Below are 23,352 nucleotides of genomic sequence, written 5' to 3'. Positions count from 1 at the left end.
TATTATCATTTGAGCATCATGATCAGATAGTCCGTTAATTATTGGTTTAATTGTATAATTTCTAGTCTTTTTTATATATATGTTGTCAATAGCAGTTTTTGATACCTTAACAATTCGTGTTGGAAAATTAACCGTACCTATTAGATTGTAAGTATTTAAGAGCGCATCAAGTTGTTTCCTTCTATCGCAATTTTCTAGATAATTTATATTCACATCACCACATATAACATATTCGACTTTATTATTATGTAGCTTATTCAAGATGGCATCCAATTTTTGCAAAAAATTGTTGAAGTTTCCACTAGGTGACCTATAAATAGCTAATATGATCAATGTGATATCAGTCAGGTTTAATTTGATTGCACAGGCTTCGATGTCCCTTTCCACACAGTAGTTAGACACAGATAGAGAATCAAATTTAATTGAGTTATAAATATATATACATACACCCCCATTTTTGTATGTTGCTCTACAATAATTGGCCCCTAATACATAATTATCTACACATATTTTATTTATTTCATATTCTTTTAAATGGTGTTCAATCAAACATATTATATGAGTGGGGTCAGGTAATAAGGAATTTAAAAGTTGTTCGGTTTTATCAGATAATCCTCTTATATTCTGATGACATACCTTAAGAAAATGAGATGTAGATTGATTAGTTTTCCCTTGATTTGAGTTGGTAGTATTAGAGTTAGCAGCCTGTCCATTATGATTTTTGCCACAATTTTTATCTCCACTTTTAGGGAAATTGTGAGCTAAATCTGGATACTTATTTATGTTTGGTTCATACCTTAACCCTCCCATAAAAAATCCGAGCTCCTATTCACAGGTTTTCTCCTGTTACACTTTTCATGGGTATTGACCAATTCAGTGGAAATCAAACCTCCTATGCTCTTGGATTGGGCATTTCTTTTCCCACCTGTCTTCAAGGGTCCATTCGTTGGTGGAATATGAGTCCCTTCCTCCTCCAACTCTTGTTCATCCTTCCCTTTCATTATGATTGGGTCAGACTTTTTCAATTGGGTCAGACTATTTCTTATGTTCTCACTATCCATACTTATATTTACATTATCAAATAAAGTTATCATCTCTTCATTACAACTCACTGTGTTCTCACTATCCATACTTACATTTACATTATCAGATAAAGGTATCATCACTTCACTACAGCTATCTACATTACTCAACAAGGCATTATCCATCCAAGTAAGATTCACTGGAGTTAGTAATTCTTTTCTCAGTAATTTATTAATTTGCATGGATATGAATTTCACTACCAGAGTCTTTCCTAGAGAGTTCCAATGAACACCATGCTTTGTGAAACATTCTCTCTTTGAGATTTGTTTCTAAGAGTGAGACATGATTGTATAAAGTAGCAATTTTCTTCAATTGTCTATTAAATTCTTCAATTTCAGAATTCACACATGAAGAGGATGAAAGATCATATCTCTGAGGGATATCTAAAATTATAATATTAGTACCATAGTTCCTTTGTATAAACTTAGTGATCTGGGTTAGAGCTACTCCCTTATTATTCTTATATACATCATTGGCACCAGCATTAAGAACAACAATATCATGTGAATGTAAATTCTGTAGATCCTCAGCAGAAGAGTTCACAATCTGTTCAGCACCAGCTCCCGGTCTAATCACACCAAAAACTTTAAATTGTGGACTTAATTCACTTCTAAGTTTAACAACACTTCCCTTGAGATGACTGTCTCCCAGCATGAACACTTTATGCTGCACTATGCGTGTAGGCTTGGTGCTTTCTGTACTTTTAGAATTCTTTATGATGGTGCTCCTTTCATGGTTCTGTTGAAGCATGTCACTTGCATCCATTATTATTGATCCATTGATTATGGTTGGTATTTTGAAACACAGTTTTCCAAGTGATCCCACTTGTGGTTGATTTGGTAAGATTTGAGAATTGTCTTTTTGGCCCTCTTCAGGATGTGAATTCACTCGGAATCTTTTAGGAGAAACATTGATAGGTGTTTTTTACAATATACATATAATATAGTTAACATCAAAAATCTTAAAATTGCCAGACAGATTTCTACAAGACACCTTGTTTTTAACTCCTTTAATAAGGCTTAGACTTTTTTTTCTATATTTTAAATACTGCATTACTGTCATTACTCCCCCCCAAAATATAATAGATTATAATTTTGTAAAATAAACATTTCTTAATACAGGTATACTTATTGAGTCACCTAAGGATTCAGTCAATTAAAGAGCTTTGTTTAATTTCTTAGACAATGGTATTGTATATGAGTGGCCCAGCTTTCTGTAATGTAAATACCTAAAAGTTTTAAATTTGATATATAAGTTATTTCTTTTTTATTTGAATATAGAACAGGTCTGTGAGTTAAACTATGTCCTCTTCCCTGAAATAGTATTGCTGTGGTCTTTCCATATTTACTGTAAGATTATTTGTCAAAAAACTATTTTCTAATTGTTTCGTAACTTTTACCATTTTCCCTTTCAAAGATGTGAAAGTTATTTCAACGAGTAATATATTTATGTGATCTGTGAAAACACCACCTTGGCTTCTTGCACAGCTTGGGGCAAATCATTTATTAACAAGATGAACAGAAGAGGTCCCAAAATAGAACCCTGAGGTACACAATATGTTATTTCTTTACATCCTTATACTGGGGCATGCGGTAGCATAGTTGGTTGAGGGGCTGTGCTACAAGCCGGAAGGTTGCAGGTTCAAGTCCCGATGAGGTTATTGGATTTTTTCAATTGACTTAATCCTTACAGCCGCACTATGACCCTGGGGTTCACTCAGCCTCTAGCAGAAATGAGTACCAGGAATTAATTAAATAATTTTCCTGGGAAGTAAAGAGCAGGCGGCGCGTAACGCTGACATCCTTACTGCCATCTTTGAGCCGATTGTCTAGATGATGTGGGACCCTCAACGTCTCACAATCCTATGGGCCTTCATGGCCTGGTACAGGGATAGCTTTACCTACTTACTTACTTTTACATCTTTATACTTGATGTCTTTTTATCTAATTACTGTACAGGGCTACTATAAATGATTCATTCGTTTTTAAAACGCTATATTTTCCAAAGTATTATACATACAATTATGATTGATACATAAAAAGAACCGTAAACTCACCACGTTTGTATTATATGCATCAATTAGCAGACCAAGTTCAGTGCCTTTACAAAATGGCGACAAAGCAAGAATAGAGATTTTGTTTGTTGGAATATGCGAGATGTTCGTCTCTTATGGCAGTGCAACGCACATTCAAAAGAGAGTACGGAAAAGAACCGCCATGTAAACAAAGCATTTTGCGGTGGTATCGGCAGTATTCGTCGCTACCTAAACAATGAACTTCAGCATCGCTGGATTGGGCGTGTTGGTGAGGATGACGTAGCTCTGTTCACTTGGCCCCCCAGATCACCTGATCTAACGCCTTGTGATTTCTTCCTTTGGGGGTACATTAAGGATTGTGTTTACATACCCCCACTGCCAAGAACACTAGTAGAGCTGAGGGAACGCATCGATACTGCAGTGATGATCATTGACAGGATGATGTTACAAAATGTGTGGAACGAGCTTGACTACAGCCTGGACGTGTGTCATGTGACCCAAGGGACACACACAGAATATTTGTAGAGTGTGAAGAAAACTTGGTGAGTTTACGGTTCTTCTTATATATATTAATCATGTCTGTACGTATAATGCTTTGGAAAATATAGCGTTTTAAAAACGAATGAATCACTTATAGTAGCCCTGTATTTGTATTATCAGCAAATAGTACTACCTCTGCATTATGTATAACTTGGGGCAGATCATTTATAAATAACAGGAATGAAAGGTCCCAAAAGAGAACCTTGAGGTACAACATATTTAATTGCTTTAAGGGATGAGGTAACTGTCTTCATTTTTTAAGTCTTTTGATCCATATAGTGAATTTCAACAAACTGTGATCTATCTGTAAGATACGATCTCATCCATGCATGAGATATTCCTCTCAGTCCATACGGTTCCAACTTTGGAAGCAGCAAGTTATGATTAATAACATCAAAAGCCTTTGATAGATCCAGAAATATACCAAAGGCCAGTTGTTTATTATGTAGTGTTTTCTGAATTTCTCCAATAAAAGTTTGAATTGCCGTAAACGTGGATTTATTTTTTTTAAAACCATTTTGAGCATTTGATATCAGATTGAATCTCTTTGAGAAATTTACAACCCTATTGTACATCAGTGTTTCAAGAATTTTTGAAAAAAAAAACAGACAAAATTGAAATTGGTCTGTAATTTGAAATATTTTGTTTCTGACCTTTCTTAAAAATAGGTCAAACTTTTGCAATCTTCATTTGATTTGGAAAAATGCCAGAACTTAGTGACAGATTAAATATAAAAGTCAAAGGCTTTTTTATGGTTTGGATACATTGTTTAACTATCATATCCGGAATTTCATCATAACCTGCTGAAATTTTCGTTTTTAATTTACTACTAACCTGAAGAACCTATTCTTCAGTAATAGGGGCAAGAAATAATACATTGGGATTCTGTATTGCATCATTTGTAGTGGTATCATCAATTTTACAATTTTTATTTAAATGTATCAGCTTGTCTATGCTATTTACAAAAAAAAATTCATTACATTTTTGGGATACATCCCGTGGGTTTGTAACTAACTTAGAGCCTATTTCTGTAAAATTATTTCCTGACTGCTTTTTTTATTATTTGCCATAGAGGTTTTTAATTTTTGACTGACGTTTTAATAATTTGGACATATTCTCTTTGACAGGCAACAGAAATTACTTTCTTATAAATTCTCTGATATTTTTTTATATACTTCAAAGTGTGAACTGACAGGGACATCTTTCTTTTTAACAAACGTAAAAGTTGCAGCCTCTGTCTAGACACCTTTATCCCTTGTGTGATCCAACTTGATTTTTTCCCTTTCTTGTTAAAAACTCTTTTTAAGGGGAAGAAGTGCAAAAAAACTTACGAAACTTACTTAGGAAGGTGCAATAGGCACTATTTACATCAGATTGAAGATAGACCTCATCCCATAATTCGATTTTTAGTTGATCCTTAAAATTAGCACACTAGTTCCACAGAGTGGGAAGTTGTTAAGCCAGTGCCAAATCCCCAAGCAGGAACCTCATTTGTTCAAGTAGTGCTTCTGATTTCCATTTCACATAATGGTAGTATGTTATATTTTATCCTTCATTATTTAAGTACCTCAAGAAAATGCATTCTGTGTTTTTGTGTAATTAACTGTCTGGTAACAGAACTCATAGGTTTAACAAGGTGAATACCAAAGCCTACCATTGAACAAAATTCCAGTCCATTTCAATTCAGTTTGTCTCCTCACAACCTTTCCTTCTTAGAATCATTTTAATCTTTAATAACTATCATACAGGACAGTTTTCCTGCATGCCAGCAATGAATGTCATACATTGAAATTAAAATTTGTCCCAGTTCTTCGAAAAGGTTCTGAGATCAGTTCCCCACTAAGTTTGTTTATGCGCTGTGTATTTCCTCAAACCCAGCTGCATGTCTATCCCATGGAATATGATTGAATATTCATACATTTCCTACAGTTCACAGGACTTGAGAAGTCAGTATGCTGCAGCCAGTGTTGGGAACTGTCCAAGTGAGTGGCCCCACAAATGTTCAGAATGTGGAAAATCTTTCCCAACATTTGCTGGTGTGCAGAAACATTCATACAAGCATAAACCAAAGTCATTTTCATGCGATGTTTGTGGCCAGAGCTTCTATCATCCCAACTTACTGAAGACACACAGGCTGGTACACACCGATGGAAAGCCTTATTTATGTGAAGTATGTGGCAAAAGCTTCTTGCAGGCCTCTAATTTAAGGTTACATTCTGTAAAGCACAAAGGGGAAAAGAGTCATGAGTGTAAAATGTGTAAAAAGAGGTTCTTCCATGCAGATACACTGAAAACTCATTATATGATTCACAGTGGTGTCAGACCTCATGTGTGTGAAATTTGTAATAGGAGATTTACTCAAGCTGGTAATCTGAAAACCCACATGTTGGTGCATACAAGGGAAAAACCATTTGAGTGTTCCGTTTGTGGTAAGGGTTTTGCCTTGCGTCATGCATTAAGCAGTCATCAGACTCTCCATACTGGAGAGAAGCCGTACAAGTGTGATGTGTGCAGTAAGCAGTTCAGACATCGTCAGGCACTTATTAATCATCAAAAACTTCACACAGGAGACAAGCCATATGAGTGCGACATATGTCGAAAAAGATTTGCATTACGCGGTAATCTTCAGAAGCACATTGTTATGCATATGAGTGAGAAACCTTACAATTGCACTTTTTGCTCAAAAAGATACTCTGACACACAGTCTTTGAAAGAACATGTTGCTTCTCACGTAGATAAGAAGTATAAATGTAGTGAGTGTGATGAGCAATTTCCAAGTCTAGAGGCACTGGAAGAGCATTCTGATGACCACAAGGGAGAGATCGTTGTAGGCTTTTAAGTAATTATGAAGTTCATATTGGTACTTCATGTTATCTGTCAAGCAAATCTTGTGGTTTTTTCCTCAGTGAACTGTTTAGAGAATTGTGTGGAATGACTAAAAATTTAGACTTAATATTTCATTCCAGTAGAATGTGCTGGTATAAACGATTGACCTTTTGTGTTAAATGAAATTTGTGACGAGTAATAATACTACAGGAAATGAGTATGAAATAAAACTGAGGAAGTTAGTATGAAAATAAAACTTTTTTATCCTCTCCAGAAGACTTTAAAAAGACAAACGCTTTTATGTTACACAGAGTATATGCATCCTTTTAATACTTAATATATTATATAAAGTGGAATTCAGTGTTCCCGTGAAGCCTTTAGACACCTATAGAAACTAGTTTGTACATGAGTAGCCCACTTAGATTGTTGCACACTTTTGATTGACCCTGAATTTAATTATAGCCTTTCATGTTAGGTGTTTAGTTAGGAGTGAGCTCCTGTGTGTGGTTAAAAAATCAAATCCTTATTAGCCGTTCAGCGTGGTTTGACGTGTATGTTTTGTCAGGTATTTAAATCGTCTGCGGGGGTTCAACATCTATGTTTCGTCCAGCTGCACACCTATGTTATAACGCCCATAATAATTGATGGTTTTGCTGTAGATTGTTAGATTTTTCACTGGCCTGTTGTCAGAAGTTCTATATATAATGGGACACGAGTTTCGCTGCATTAAGTCATCGTTACATATGCCTGTCTTGCAGCAAAATCGTGTTGCTCTTGGAAGAGGTTTCCTCATTCAAACTGTTATGGATGGCGTGTTTTCTTTCCTATGAAGTTATAAACAGCAGAGATGTGATATGTGCTGTGTTTATAATATCATATTGCCCTGAGCTGGCCACACTAACACACTCAATTGGAATTCTTAGAAGAGGGATGTCCAAATTTTATTCTTGCAAGATCGATTGATTTTGCACAGTACATAGCAGCCAGTTCTTAGAAAAACGCCACAAATTAAGGCAGAACACTGTGGTCACCCCCTGAGACGATACGGATGTGTGTGGGGGAGGGAAAAGAACTCATTCCTTCATGTATTATCGCTCCAGTTGACTCCATTTTATCGTACTGACCTTGGTGGTCGTTTCGAGGGATGACCATAAATATTTTTTTGAGCCAGCTAAGCTCTGCTTTCGTTCACTACATACCAGCCAGTTCTTAGAATAACTTCATGAATTCTGTGGTCACCCCTACGACATCTGGGGCAGCCAAAATGGTTGGAATCTGAAACGCAGAAGCACCAACCCCTTGTTATGATAACATAAAGGTTGAATTTACTGCAGCTAATCTGGCAAGCTATACGACTCACGGAGAGACATTTCCTCTTGTATTCCCCCCATGGGGAAGAAGGCAAAGCCTCACAGAAGATGTTTGGTTTACGGAAAAAAAGCCAAATGAGAGATACGCGGTATTGGTGTGGTGAATGTGAGAGCGTTGTGTATAGAAGAATGCTTCAATGCATACCATTCTCTGCTCAAATTCTATGCACCTGCTTCCATTGCCGAGATACCGGGTGCTCATATTATAAGGCAAGGTTATAAAACCATCTTTTAAGATCATTTTAGTGAAAGTTTCATGCTTCAATGCGTACGATACACTGCTCAAATTCTAAACCAACTGCTTCCATTGCCGAGATACCGGGCGCTCACATTATAAGGTAAGGTTATAAAACCACCTTTTAAGATCATTTTAGTGAAAGTTTCATGTTCCTATCTCATATAATTTAAGAACAATGATGAATAAATCATTTTCGAGCAAAATTTAAATGGCCGGCTGAATATATTACTGCCGGAGAGACGGCAGCGGAATTTAAATGACCGCGCAAAAGGGTTAATAGGTACAGTCACTCAATGTAATATTTACAGGTATTACTGTATGTGCTCTCTGGCTATGAGCTGGACAACAAAGGGGTCAAAGTTCAAGCCCCAACAGGGTCAAGAATTTTTTCTTCTCCATGTCAACAGGCCTGGTTCTGACCACTCATCTCCAAGTGGTGCTGAAGTCAAGAAAACGTACATATACACACATACTTACTTACTTACTCATGGAGCTGAGCCCTTCTGGAGGAGCTGCCAATTCTGCAGCTACTCAAGAATTTCCCAGCATTTTATGGAACCCGAAGGTTCATTACCGTGTTCACAAGAGCCCACCACTGGTCCCTGTTCTGAGCCAGATCAGTCCAGTCCATACCATACCATCCTATCTCTCTAAGATCCATTTTAATATTGTCCACCCACCTATGCCTTGGTCTTCCCTGTGGTCTCTTTCCTTCTGCTTACCCACCAATATCCTATACGCATTCCTTGTCTCAATTCGTGCTACATGCCCTGCCCACGTTATCCTCCTTGACTTTACTTCATCATTCTAATTATACTGGGAGAAGGGTACAAGTTATGAAGCTCCTCATTGTGCATTTTTCTCCATTCTTTGAGAACAGGGTGTTGAGGAGAATATTCTCCTCAACACCCTGTTCTCAAACACCCTCAGTCTTTGTTTCTCCCTTAATGTCAAAGACCAAGTTTCACACCCATACAGATCCACAGGCAAAATTATAGTTTTGTACATTCTAATTTTTATGTTTCTGGACAGCAGATGAGAAGACAAACGGTTCTGGACTGATTGGTAGCATGCATTACCCGAGTTCAAACTCCTGTTAATTTCCACCTGAATCAGGTTTTGATTTGTTATCGTTCCCAAATATCTGAACTGTGCCACATTTTCAAAACATTTGTTTCCTATCTTTATGTCATGGTTTTGCCTTACATTCTGGTGAAGAGACAGCAACATATACTTAGTTTTCTCTGTTTTACTTCTAGACCAACCTCTTTACTTGTGTCAATTAAAGTTTGTGTGTTTTTCTTTATGGTATCTACATTATCACCCAGTAGATTCACATCATCGGCATAGGCCAACAGCTGATGTGTCCCGTTTAATTTCAGTCCCACCTGGTTTCCCTGGACCTTCCTAATGGCATATTCTAATGCAAAATTGAAAAGGAGTGGCAATAAAACATCTCCTTATTTTAGACCATTCTGGATAGGAAATTTATCAGACAAACGTTTACCTATATGGAGATTTACAGGTCAGGTTGCAGATGGAGGAGACGACCTCCAGTTTTGGAGGGAAGCTGCAAATATATTGAATAAGCAGTCACAGACAGCTGACAAGGGGTGGTCCTCCCGCTTGGGGGTTGGGCGTGGGGATAACAACTCCTCACCAAACAGATAATTATATTACAATCTACACACATTCAGTTTCTACTTAAAACTCTCATTCCTTCAATTTACACAACATGTTTCAGCCTACATGGCCATCAGGTGAGCTAAAATTGTTCTGTTGAAAGTGCTGCACTTTATGCACCATCATAACATTTTTTGTGATTTGGTTTTGAATTCTGAAGTACAATATGAACCATAACTACACAAGACAACAGAATGAAATACACACTGCACAAAAAACACCAGTCACCACACACTGCACACACACAAAAAAAATATAATTCAGAATTGAATCATAAAAAATGTGATGGTGCATGAAGTTCAGCAGTTTCACCAGAACGATTTTAGTGCACCTGATGATGGCCGTGTATGTCGAAACGTGTTGTGTAAATAAGACATAAAGTGGAGGAATGAGAGTTTTAATTAAAATTAAATTTTGAATGAAAACATCTAGTTCTAGGCAAGCAGTCAGGCCAGTGTCACTTGAGGGAAGAAACCGTTTCCTTAACTTTAAAAGCCAAAATTTAATAGTTGGAAATTAAGTCTGATTGCACAGGACAACTAATGTAACTCCTAAGTTGGAATGCAGCTGTACATGTTACATGCTATTTCCACTGCCACTAGGACCCACTTGTGCCTCTGTAACATGCCCAGGAGTAGACCAACTTTCACCAGCAGTCATCACTACATCACTGAGGCTTTTGTCTGGTCATACAGTCAGAACACCCTTAGCCACTCACTTCACATAATGGTGATGCAGAGCCACCACAAGCAGCAACTTCCCCAGTTTCATAGTCTCGAAAATGTGGCCTGAAGGACAGAAATAGTCTTACTTCCTAGAAATATATGATGAAGTTCAACAAAAACAACACAGTCACAAATACTTAATTATCCTAATTATAAGAGAGAACAGTTCCAGTCAAATATGAATGTGAAATCCATTTTAACAGTCATCGAAGTTTGATTACAAATTCAGTCAACTTGATCACTTTTTTATATATGTTACATCATTAAGTGAAAAATTTCATGTTAAGACAATAGTGAGCATATTGAACTTCCTTATTCCAATGGAGGCCCCATGCATACTAGGTAAGAAGCATTCTTACTGGATAGTTCGGATAGACAGGCAGGCAGGAAGCGGCAGCCAGAGGCAAGATGAAGCAGGCAGAAGAATAGGCATGCAGACAGGGTTAGGGAGACAGGCCAGTGTCACTTCAAACAAGAAACCATTTGCTGGGAAGGAAGCAGCTGTGGCTTCTTTCAACATACCAACGTGGCTTTCAATGGAGGGATTGAGGAAAAACATACAAACTTCTCTTGGGACAGTTGGTGGCCTGGCTGGGAGTCAAACTGGGTATTTCCTGGATGATAAACATTATAAATTGAGACAGCTTGATCACTTTTTCTTATATGTTGCATCATTAAATGATAAATTTCACATTAAATGAACAGTGTGCGTTTTGTACTTATGCCAATGGAAGCCCCATGCATATTAGGTAAGAACTATGTGGCTGGATGGTTGACAGAGGCAGGTAGACAAGCAGGCAGTCAGGCCTGTGTCACTTGAAGTAAGAAACTGTTTGCATAACCATGATATATTCCTTAAATTCCAAAATTTAATAGGTGGAAATTAAATCAAAATGCACAGAGCAACTAAAATAACTCCAGTTAGAGGGACTGCTGCTGTATATGTTACCTTGTAAATGCTGGTATGGTGTGGCGGTGCCACTTCCTCTGTCACTAGGACCCACTTGTGCCTTTGTAACATGCCCAGGAATAGATCCATTTCACCAACACTGATTACTACATCACTGAAGCTTTTGCCTGTTCGTACCGGTATCGTCAATCACTTCAGGTAGGTGCAATGCAAGGCCACCTCCAGCAGCAGGTTTTCCTGGTCGAAACCTCATGACTAGCTGGTATCGCACTCCCATTGATCATCTGGGATACCCCTCTCCCCCCAAACAGGCACTTTAAGTCCTGGATGCTTGCGAGGGTCTTATTCATAACAGGACCAAACCACCTAAGCCAAGGTGTGAGGCATCATGCTGAGGGCTGCGTGGCACTGGGGTGGTAATTAGTCAGTGTCGTGAATGATCTCCTCGGGTCACCAGGCAGCACCCCGTTGTATTTATACCTTCCACCTATATGGGGCGCTTCAGGTGGTGACCTTATAAATCCCCATGACTCGTGGGACTGAAATGAATAAAGGAACCAAATTTAAAACCGGTCGTAAGGACCTTAAACAGAAGAGGGAGCCCCTCCAAGGGGATCCCTACAAGAAATACTTCAGCAGGGGACTGGAAACTCTGGTGAACCATTACAAGCCCAGTTGCAAACAATGAACCTGCTGTTGAAATTTCAGCCAAAGGCAGAGACGAACCAGTGGTTCAAAACCTGCCTGAGGTAAAACCAAAAACTACTCTCTTGGGAATCAGTAGTACTGACCTACCACTGCAGGGGGCTAGTACTTCTAGCACACCTGCAGTAGGAGAAGGACTCGGACACATAGTCTCTGGAGTAGGTGGACTCCGTCTAGCGAAGAAGGCATTGTCTGGATGCGCTAGACAGAAATTAAAAAGGCAAGAGCTGGGCAGGCAAAACAAGAACTTGGGGCAGTCAGAAACCAGGAAATTCAGGTTTGCCAAAGCAAGGAGAATCCCCCCACTGAAACCCTTAAAAGACCAATGCGGGAGGACAGTACCCCTAAGGAAACGTCCAGAGCTCCAAAAAGGCTCAGGGACTTACAAGGAAGCTCTGGCCAATATAAAGGTAGCTATCTTCAAGGAAACGTCCTGAGGACAAGCTTACCGAAGAAGGTGTTACATGGGACTCCAAAGGGAGAACTACCACACTTGAAGTCCTACAGACTGGAGAGAGGTGCACTTATTTACATATGCACCGACCAACAGTCTGGTCAATGGCTCATCAAAGCCATTGACAGCTACAGGCTGAAGGCTACTGATGCCAGGAACCTGCCCAAGCCTGTTAAAGTGGTTCTCCGGATTAGGGACAAAGTTGCCCAGAATCAGGAAGAGCTGCTGAAATGGATTGCAGACCTCAATCCAGGACTTCATACTGAACACTGGAGGGTACTCGATAAGCAATCTGAGCCGAAAGGCCAGAGGCTTATCTTACTCATAGACTGGGAATCTTGTATTACTATACAGAGGACTGGTTACAAGATATTTACATGGCTCTCACAGGGGACTGTTAAGGTGCTGAAAGATCCTGAAATTCAGCACAGACAGAACCTGTGCCAGACACAGCATCATCAAATTCGGTCTCTGAGTGGGAAGGGGGATGAGATACCCACTTCCTCGGATGACCGAAGAAAAACAGGTCAGGGGACCCCTTCACACGGAACACAGTCAGAGGATAGGGAGGGAAATAAGATGGAAACTGACCTCCCGAAATGGAAGAGAGAACTAAACCAGATTATACATACATCTAACACATCCATACACACACACACAGCACATATACACACACTATGAAATTCCTTCAAATTAACCTACACCACAGCAACTCTATGCCAGCAACTAGCTGAGGGAAAGGCAGATATAGCACTTATTCAGGAATCTTGGTTATACAAGGGTCAAATAAGGGGCTTAACTAACACAGGGGGAACAGTTTACTCTGCTGTACCTGGTAACAGTGTGAGATTCTGTGGATATATCAGGAATCATATTAATGCCTTAACTTTGCTGGAGCTCTGATCTAGAGACGCAACAGCAGTGAGGATAACGTATACATATCTAGGGGGCAGCAGGGAGCTGATTGTTGCTTCAGGTTACCTTCCATACGACTCAGATGAACCACCACCGACTAAGGAAATGACGCACATCATAAACTATTGCTATAGCAGGAAAAAGCAACTCATCATTGGGTGTGATGCCAATGCACACCACATCTTGTGGGGAAGCACTGGCACCAGTCCAAGGGGAGAAAGCCTTATGGAATTTCTGGCGAGTTCGAACCTGAGTATTCTACATCATGGTAGTGAACCTACTTTGTGGTCCAAAATGGGAAGAAGGTTATTGACTTGACACTAGGGACAGATGAAATAGAAAACCTGGTAAGTAACTGGCATGTATCTGATGACCCATCTTTATCAGACCACAGATACATATGCTTTCAAATAGGTAACATAACAACACAAGTTACCTTCAGGAATCCCAGGAGAACCAACTGGGAGTCATACAAGGTCAACCTAAAGGTGAATCTGGAGATTATTTCGCAAAATATACGCACGATAAGGGACATAGATCGATCTGTTGACCAGTTGCAACAGGCCATCATCTTGTCCTGTTATCATAATTGTCCAGCCAAGACCACTCGCTTACCAAGAAATGCACCTTGGTGGAATAAATCGCTGAATATGTTAAAGAGTTAAAAAAAGAAAGCTATTTAATATAGCGAAAAAGACAGGGCAGTGGAACACCTACAAGGAAACCCTCACCTGTTACAATAAAGAGATAAGGAAAGCCAAACGATCCTCATGGAGGTGGTACTGCCAGGAGATTAATAATGTACCAGGCAGTGCCTGCAGTATTAGGGACGGTGCACTGAAAATTCATCCTCTGCACCAAAACTACCATCCTTACCAAATTGGTAAATCTACTGAAATTGCATTGAATAATGTAGCAACATGCATAGAAAATGCTACTGAACACAAGGAAATTGCCCTTGGAGCATTCCTTGACGTAGAGGGAACCTTTGACACAATAAAACAGGCTGCTGAAAGGCATCGCATTCAGCCCACAACATGCAGATGGATCTGTGCTATTCTGGAAAGCAGGAATATAAGTGCTACATTGTCTGGAGGGACCCTGGGAGCATATGCGGCTTGAGGGTGTCCGCACGGAGGTGTTCTTTCCCCTCTCCTGTGGTGCCTGGTCGTGGATGATCTTCTTTGGGAGCTCAACAATATAGGCCATTTCACAGTAGGATATGGTGATGTGATAGCAATCCTAATTAATGGGAAATTCCCGCACACTGTGTCAGAGGTCTTGTAATGTAATGTATGTAAGGGGTGGGCCATAAAAACCGTCCCCCACACTGCGACCTTCAATGATTTATTGTGCTTCTCCTTGGATTAGCACTTCATTAATCCTACACTCTTAATCAAGTGTAGGACCCTGCTTATGGGGGCATCATAAAAGTCACTTGGTTCCACAAAAAACTGACCCAAGTGACAAAATCTTAAATAAGCTATGGCCTCATGATCACATAGGATGTGTGTGGTTGATTCGTTTTCTTGCATGCACCTTTCACAAGTCGGGTTATCTGTCAGTCCCAACTTGAAAAGGTGTCCTTTTAGGTGGCAGTGTCCGGTAAATAATCCTACCACCCATCTTAGTTGATCTCTGTTTAATTTCAACAGATCCTTCGTTCTTCTGGCCGAGGGTTCTGATATAAAACCCTTTGCCTGTTTGAGTCCAATTATGGATTCCCAGTATTTTTTATGATTTCTATCAGTCCGGTCCCTGATCGCTTTTTTGGCAACTTACAAACAGCCCTGTATACATTTCAACAGTGGTGTGAAAGAACAACCTTGTCACTCAATCCAAACAAGACGATGATTATACCCTTTACTAGGAAAAGGGATATAAAACGACTCAAAGAACCAATTCTCTTCAGTAAAGCGATCCAGTTAAACAGTGAAGTCATGTACCTTGGATTAACTTTAGACAAGGAACTGACATGGAAAAAAAAACAGCTGGATAAGGCTATTAATAAGGACTATAAGGCCTTCTGGACACGCAAAGGCATGTTTAGGGAGGCTTGGGGACTGACACCAAGAGTGGTATGATCCACAATCACCTATGCCGCCACTATATGGTGGCCCAGAGTCAAACTTAAAACAAGTCAGGCACAACTTAGCAAACTGCAAAGGCCAACCTGCTTCCTGCAGTCCGAAAAGCACACTTGGCAGAAGAAATCGGGTCACGTGTAAATTCCTTCTAGTATATCCAAAGTGACGTTTGTACGTGCTACTTGGTCAGTCGGTTTTATTGCATTAATTGTTTGAATCCTGTACGCTCTTAGGCGGAGCCTTTTGAATTGTACATTGTGCGCTGCTGAACATGGAATTTGTAACTGCAAGTCAGCAGAAAGAATTGATCCATCCAACAACAATAATAATAATAATAATAATAATGATAATAGTCGCAGCACACCTATTTTTCTATATCTAATCTAAACAGCTTGTGTAGTCTGTAAATGACCAATGTCTTACGCAGGTCTTACGGGTCCTAGGTTATTCCTTGGCTTCCTAGATCGTCCTAGATGTCCTAGGTTGTCGGGCTGTTGATTTCCGCGTGTTGTATGACGATGAACAAGCGTGAGTAATATTCTGTTGTTGCTAATGCTGGTAACAGTCTTTAAAACTTCGAATACAGCTTTCAAATGTAGGCACTTTCGATTTTAGTAATTAATATGACCTTGTACTTTTACAGTTTCGTAAGCTATACGTGAAGTACAACCAGCATGGATGCAATAAAGGAGGAACCTGATTCAAAAAGCGAGACAGACGAATGTCAAGTAAATGAGGCAACTGAACCATTCGCGTTTGCTGCTGTGAAAGTAGAAGTCAAGGTGAGGGCACGGAATCCTAGAGAGTAGGCATACTACTGGTGATATTTTAGTGGAAAGGGCACCAAAATATTGAGAGTTTTATTTTTGTTTTTTAGTATGCATAAAGAAATACAAGTATATTGATAGCCAAATTTCAGACAAAAATTTTAATCCCATTCCCCTCAAATGTCAGTCTGTATGATTATATTGACTATTGACCCGAAATATAGTAGGTTTATTTTTTCAATTAGTAACAGTAGTAAGATGTCACATTATGTAATGTAAAATTATGTTAGAAGGTAATGGTGAACAAACAAAAACTGTACTTATACAAAGTTGGTAAACTTACAAACACAACTGCCATATTGAATCTGAGGAAAAATTCAGGCATTGTGATGACAGTGAAATAATTTTTATATGCAGTAAATTGTACAGTGTCATCACTGTACTATGCTCAGTCGTACATCATTTTTCCTGCCTTTCAAGGACAAGGTCATTGTTTTCCCTATTAGAAAACCAGTGTTTTACAATTTACAAGGGTTGGATAAAAAGTAGTGGCAACACTGCTGTAACATGAAAGATGTGCGTCAGGTGGCACTAGCGCTGTCTGTGGCTGATAGCAGAAGTTCAGTTGAAGTAGCGCAGTAAGTGGCTCTGGTTGTGTTTCATTGAGTTGGATTGTGCATCATCTTGAAGTGCAGGAGCCCAGTTCAAGCGCCTTAAGAACATGTTTATGAAACAAGAACAACGCTCCTGGATAAAAATTGAAGTTGCATGAGGTTGTAGTGCACAAAACTGTCATCAGGGACTACGAGAAGCATCTGGTGTTGCTGCTTTGCCATATTGTACAATGGCACAATGGGTGAAATTGTTCTGTGAAGGGAGGGATGCCATACAGAACAGCCATCCTCAAGGATGACCCCATGTTGACAATTCCACAATTCAGCTTCTTGCTTCTTTGCTGGATGTCAATCATCGATGGGCTGCACGGGAGTTAGCTGCTGAGGTAGGCGTATCTCACAAAACCGTGCTGCACATTCTGCACGATATTCTTGGATACCGCAAAATTGCAGCACTTTGGGTACCCTATACAATGTCCAAGGTGCAACAATGGCAACATTATGCAATTACACAGGACTTGTTGGACCGGTACCAGAGGGAAGGTGACTACTTCCTTGGAAGGATCATCACTCTGGGCAAAACTTGGGCTCACTCATACAAACCGCACTTGAAGCGACAATCAAATGAATGGAAGCATTCTGGCTCTCCTCGTCCAAAGAAAGTGCGCCCTACACAGAGTAATGTGAAGGCAATGTTCATTGTGGCATATGACATTGATGGAGTGATACTGCACCACACTGTACCTCAACGACAGACAGTAAACGTTGCCTACTACTGCAATTTCCTGCGTAATCATCTTCGTCCAGCACTCAGGAGAAAGCGACGACACGTGTTGGCAACAAACCCCATCATCCTTCATGACAATGCAAGGGCTCATGCTGCTGACGCTGTCAAGGATCTCCTTCGCTGCTAGCGATGGGAGATACTGCAACATCTGCCATACTCACCCGATATGAGTCCGTGCGATTATGATCTCTTTGCCAAAATGAAAGAACCACTGTGAGGGTTACGTTACAACACAAGAGAAGAGATTATTCATGCTGTAGGGTGGTCACTGCTGCACATCAACAGAAGTGGTGTACTGATGGTGTATGACGCCTTCCACAAATTTGGCAGAAGGCGGTACACATGGGGGGGTGATTATATTAAAGGAATGTAAGTGTGTTTACCTCAGGTAATAGAGTCATTACAGAACTATAGAGGCGTTGCCACTGCTTTTTACCCAAGCTATATATGTTCCGTTGTATCAAAGACATGTTTTTACCAGTTATCTTGACTATGTCATGCATATTTGTAGTGCAGGAAATCAGCATCTACTGACTGGGATATATAAACATTGGAAGCAGTTAGATAATATCCCATATCCAGGAAAGGCTGCAGAAGCATTGCCACAACTTGCAAGGACAGCAGAAGATCTTTTTATGTTACTCATCAAGTTTGATGCCCTTCTCAGTGTGTGATATGGTAGACAACTCATAACTTAAACAGTTTAACACTTACGTAAGATGTGTGTCTTTGTTTCGGATCCGGTTGTCTTCAGTGGGGCTTACTACTCCCAATCAGGCCATCCCTTGTAGGGAAGTAGTCTTTTGTTTATAGTGGCATCTGTCTGAAGTATATGGTGCCATAAATTTCTCCTCAGAGTTCTTGAAAATTAGCAGCAGAATTATTTTCTGGATTATGAGTTGGAAAAATATAAGTCTTGTTTTAATTTGACTAACGTATGGTAAAGCATTCATTATCAGAGGAACGAATAAACATAACTGGGGTTTGTGACCAGTTCAGTTGCTGATCTGACAGCATTACAGTAGAAGCAAAGTTATTCCTGACTTCATTAATTAAGCACCATGCCATGAAGACAGATGTATAGTTCCATAGTAGTTAAATTATAGGTGCTAAAATAACATGCCCTCCATTGGATGCCATTTTATAGCAGGACCTGCTCATTTTCTTTGAGACTCTCATGCACTGTGATACAATCTAATGAATCATGTAGAATTGGTTGAAAAACTGCAGCAGATGATTTTTCTGTGAGCATGAAGGGGATGGAGGAGCTTGAGGCATGTTCATTTGAATCCATTTTCAGGCCTGCAAAGTATCCAGTAACTTTCTGAAGCTGAGCTGCAACTCTCATAATCTGACATGTGTATGTACACATATCACTGCCAGACACTAGAATATCAAAGTTTTCCACTTAATTTCCACAGCTCTTAAAATCATTGTCACTTTCCACTGTTGGGAATAAAGTGTAATAATATAAACTATGTTGTATATTTATAGCACACAAATTCAGCTGCAAGTGTTGTAAAAGCATAAATCATGGCATACTGACATGTCATCTAGCATGTGAAAGATACTCGGTTTACAAAACCACAGCAGTCTGTCATATACTGACATCCGTTAGGCTGGTGATATTCCAAGTATAATCATGGGTCAGATTATTTTGTTTCAGTGGTTACAGATTGGGGAAAAAAATCTGCCTGAATTCTTCTGGTATAATATTTTTCCACAAGATATGTCAGCACAATATATCTCAAGAGTAGTCAAAGAAACAGCCGGTCATGGTAGCCGAGCGATGAGCTGATAACCGGTCCAAGGAGTCCTACCGTCTGTAAAAAATGATTAATGAAACTGAGAAATCGGCCCTATGCTCCAAAGTGGGGAAGAGAGGAAAAAAGTCAAAGAAACAGTTAATCTTTATTTATACTGTGCATTACCAACAGAACTATTATCTCCTGTTTTAAAATTTATATGAGGATGTACATCTCTGAAGATATTAGGCTTTGTTATTTCTGAAATTAATTATGAGGGTCCACACCATTCCATATTTGTGTGTGCGTGCTTGTTGTTGTTGTTGTTGTTGTTGTCATCGTCATTGTCACATGTATGAGTGACTATAGACAGGGTTTGGATTGGTGACCCGATTTATTTAACTCTTACAGATCGTAACTACATATAACTATAGCGTTGTCACTCATTTGCACAGTATACAATTGACTACAGCACACTCTCTCAGTTTGCTGTCTCTTCACCATTTGTTGTCTAGTAATGGATGCCAACGGTGGACATTTCCCTTAATCTGGATTCCTGAACTATCCCTATGCCTCAGCCACTAGCTTCTAACAGCAACAACTCACAACTACTGAACCATAGTAGTCCTCTAACAAGCCCATTAACTAACCAGCAAACTCACTTCTTCCACTGACTATCTGAACTGAGTCATATTGCAACTGACACTCAGTCAATCAGAAAGTCTTGGTGTTGAGCCCCATCTGGGGCTCATGACCAGATATTTATTACTGTTCGAAAGTTACAGTCTTGTTTTGTGGGGTGCCCTCTCTGATGAGAGGAGGTGTCTGTATTTTGTATATGCTGCTGGCCCTTGCCAGCATAGTCTTTCTCGGGTCCAAGTCCCTTGGGACTCACGACCATATTTTACCATCTCAGAGTTGAGACTTACCTTTTCATTGCCTCCTACTACTCGCAAGGTCACGGTGGAGGTATTTGACCCCGCCTCCACATGGGTGTGAAGACTGTTAAGCTGAAGTCAAAGCCACATAACTGAACTGAACTCGATTGGTTGAGTGGTATAGCTTCGGAGAGGACCACATTGAAAATATTGCTTCCAATAGTACTTCCATTGTTACATGCGGGCTGCTGCCTAGCAACGGCCGCTGTCTTGTCTATTTCACGGTAGTTGCCTAGCAGCAGGTCTGTATGTGACGTATGTTACTGTTGCTGTTGTTATTGTCGTCATTGTTGTTCTTTAACTATGTTAAAGTATCACTACAGTATGGGTGGATTGTTGATTTATGGTAGTTTTCATTCTAGGTTGAACCACAGGAAGTGGTAGAAGTGAAAGTAGAGCCAGACATTGAAGTAGGCTTTCAGGAGTATCATGCAGATGTGAATGCAGTTAGGTGGGTATAATTTTAACTGTCAGTTATCCAGATGATATGTTTTGTTTTGTTTTTAATTCTGTTTGAGAAACTCACCTTTTAACATATCATGTTAGTTGTGGCGTGCAAAGAATGCAGAAATCAATGTGATAAATTTGACATCAGCATTAAGATTTAGTGGTAGCAAGAAGATATGTGTGATGTGATGGTGAACATGCCATTATCTAAAGCACAAAATATTTCATAGGCCACACTCCTGAGCTACAAGGTAAGTAGGTATTTTACTACTTGCCTTATCTGATCATGATTAAAAAATGTACCTTTACTTATAGACATTTCCTATGCAACAAGGAATGTCATGTAATTTTCTTACGAACATACCATTTTAAGAGTTGCTATCACCCCAGTCACAGAGATTTTTACATTCCATTCTCTTTGGCACCACAATTTTTTAGCTGGAAAATAATGGGTTCACTTGCCATTTGCCTCATCTCTTCACAAATGAAAACTGTTGACCTTTTGCTATGGAAGGACATGCTCTACACATCCAGAATAATATTAATCTTTTTCTGCATAGAATGCTATACAAGCCTGTGCAGACTCTGCTTTATCATGGACTTCGGTGTCTGATTCAAAAAGCTGAACTGAATTTGTACCAGAGGATGGGTAAAAGCGATCAGTTCAATACTAATCTCATCAAAATAGTTTTCTAGACTCTGCTATTAGCTGTGAATGTGCATTTTATGTGCTATAAAGACTGGGATTAAGGTATTTAACCGTTTACCTGTAACAATAAAGGATTTATCATAATATTGTAACATGTTTGGGTGACTGGAGACGTAGTCCAGATTGGTAATTGGTTTTATTAGATCTTCACTAGCCTTAACTACACTTATTTATTACACTATTGCAGGTTTACACCATTCACACTCTTCTTCTTCTTCTTCTTCTTCTTCTTCTTCTTCTTCTTCTTCTTCTATGGCGCAACAGCCCGATGTTGGGCCTTGGCCTTCCTTATCAAGCCCCTCCATTCCTCTCTATCCTGCCCTGCTCTCGTCCAGTTCCTTACGCCCATTAACTTCTTTACATCTTCTTCCAGCGCATCAATTCATCTAGTTCTTGGTTTCCCAGCACGTCTCCTACAACCTATTGTACTGTATAATATTTTCTTTGGGATATGCTCCTTATCCATTCTCTGTACATGCCCAGTCCATTGCAGTCTTTTAAGCTTTATCATCACTGAGATCTCTGGCTCCTTATATAATTTGTATAACTCTTTATTATATCTTATTCTCCATATCCCAGAATTCATCTTAGGATTTTTCTCTCAAAAGAATTGATGACTGATTCCTCTTTCTTGTTTAGCGTCCAGCCCTCACATCCATAATAAAGCACCAGTCTTATCATTGTTTTATATATTTTTGTTTTAATCGCTCAGTGTATATCCTTTGATCTAGAAACTGATAGTAACGAGAAATATGCACTATTCACTAGTTTTATTCTTCTTGTTATTTCATGATTTTCCTCTCCATCTTTGTGGTATTTCGATCCTAAATATATGAAGTCTTCAACTATTTCTATCCCACCCCCTTCCATGTTAATTTCTCCAGTTTGCCTTGGATTCCTTCTACATTGTATCAGCATTTTAGTTTTATTTACATTCACCTCTAAGCCAGTTGTTTTTGCTATGGTTTTTTATTTCTTTATATGTCTCCTTCATTGCTCTTAGGGATCTCAATACTATAATAATATCATCTGCATACGCCATTATTTGGTTTGTTTATACGCTATTGTGTTCCTTGTGTCTATATTACATTTCCTCACTATATATTCCAATACCAAATTAAATAGTGATGATGCCAAACTATCACCCTGTTTTAATCCTTGATGTGTGTTAAAGCATTCTGTTACCTGGTTCTGGATGTTAACTTGATTGATTGTTTCTGTCATGGTTAAGTTAATTATTCTACTTAGTTTTGTTGGAATACCAAAAGTGGACATAATCATCCTTAATTTCTTCCTTATTATTGTATCATATGCTTGTTTAAAATCTATGAAGCATAGGTAAATATCTATATTAAATTCCCAGCATTTCTCCGTTATTTGTCTCAGAGTGAATAAATTGTCTATTGTTGACCTATTGGGTTGAAACCCTGGTTGATATTCCCCTATTATTTTTTCTATATATGGATCCAGTCTCTTTTTTAGTATCCTTGTTAAAATTTTATATGCTGTCGGTAGTAATGATATGCCTCTATAGTTACTACATGTTAATTTATCCCCTTTTTTAAATATGGGACATATAATGCTCTTTCCCCAATCTTCTGGTATCTTTTCTTCTTCCCACACTTTATTTATAATTCTGTGGAGCGCTATTATTCCTTCTTGTCCTCCTGCCTTTAATAATTCTGCTGGTATGAAGGGGGACCCAAAAATAACTGGAACCGACCTGTTGCGCGCGCATGCTTTGTAGTTACGAGTTGTGCTGCTAGGTGGTGTT

The 23,352-nt window shown here is 39.2% G+C and overlaps 2 protein-coding genes and 1 long non-coding RNA gene across 9 annotated transcripts in view; 2 read left to right on the top strand and 1 right to left on the bottom strand.

Annotated features, from left to right (window-relative positions):
- LOC111874584 (gastrula zinc finger protein XlCGF8.2DB) overlaps positions 1 to 6,727 on the top strand; it is a 27,575-nt gene extending 20,848 nt beyond the window's left edge. The window contains exon 3 of the mRNA XM_023870198.2: positions 5,588 to 6,727. Coding sequence (XP_023725966.1) covers positions 5,588 to 6,497 — 910 coding nt within the window. The 3' untranslated portion in view covers positions 6,498 to 6,727. The remainder of the gene's footprint in view (positions 1 to 5,587) is intronic.
- A 2,996-nt stretch (positions 6,728 to 9,723) lies between these two features.
- On the bottom strand, positions 9,724 to 16,070 carry LOC111874588. The gene is made up of 3 exons (XR_002844589.2): positions 15,995 to 16,070; positions 11,450 to 11,949; positions 9,724 to 10,563 (listed from the first exon to the last, which is right to left on the bottom strand). It is a non-coding gene; the product is annotated as an uncharacterized LOC111874588 (long non-coding RNA).
- The window catches only part of LOC111874586 (gastrula zinc finger protein XlCGF8.2DB-like), a 37,315-nt gene continuing 29,977 nt past the window's right edge, over positions 16,015 to 23,352 (top strand). For 6 of the 7 annotated variants that reach the window (XM_023870204.2, XM_023870203.2, XM_023870202.2 and 3 more), the window contains exons 1-3: positions 16,015 to 16,099; positions 16,215 to 16,353; positions 20,785 to 20,873. In XM_023870204.2, the coding sequence (XP_023725972.1) occupies positions 16,246 to 16,353; positions 20,785 to 20,873 (197 nt within the window). In that variant the 5' untranslated portion in view covers positions 16,015 to 16,099; positions 16,215 to 16,245. Of the gene's footprint in view, positions 16,130 to 16,214; positions 16,354 to 20,784; positions 20,874 to 23,352 lie in introns of all 7 variants that reach the window. The other variant, XM_023870200.1, reaches the window with a different exon arrangement.

Source organism: Cryptotermes secundus, unplaced genomic scaffold (assembly GCF_002891405.2).
Source record: "Cryptotermes secundus unplaced genomic scaffold, Csec_1.0 scaffold1296, whole genome shotgun sequence".
Taxonomy (NCBI): Eukaryota; Metazoa; Arthropoda; class Insecta; order Blattodea; family Kalotermitidae; genus Cryptotermes; species Cryptotermes secundus.
The sequence above is the reverse complement of the archived record's forward strand: the minus strand, read 5'-3'. Positions and strand labels throughout refer to the sequence as shown.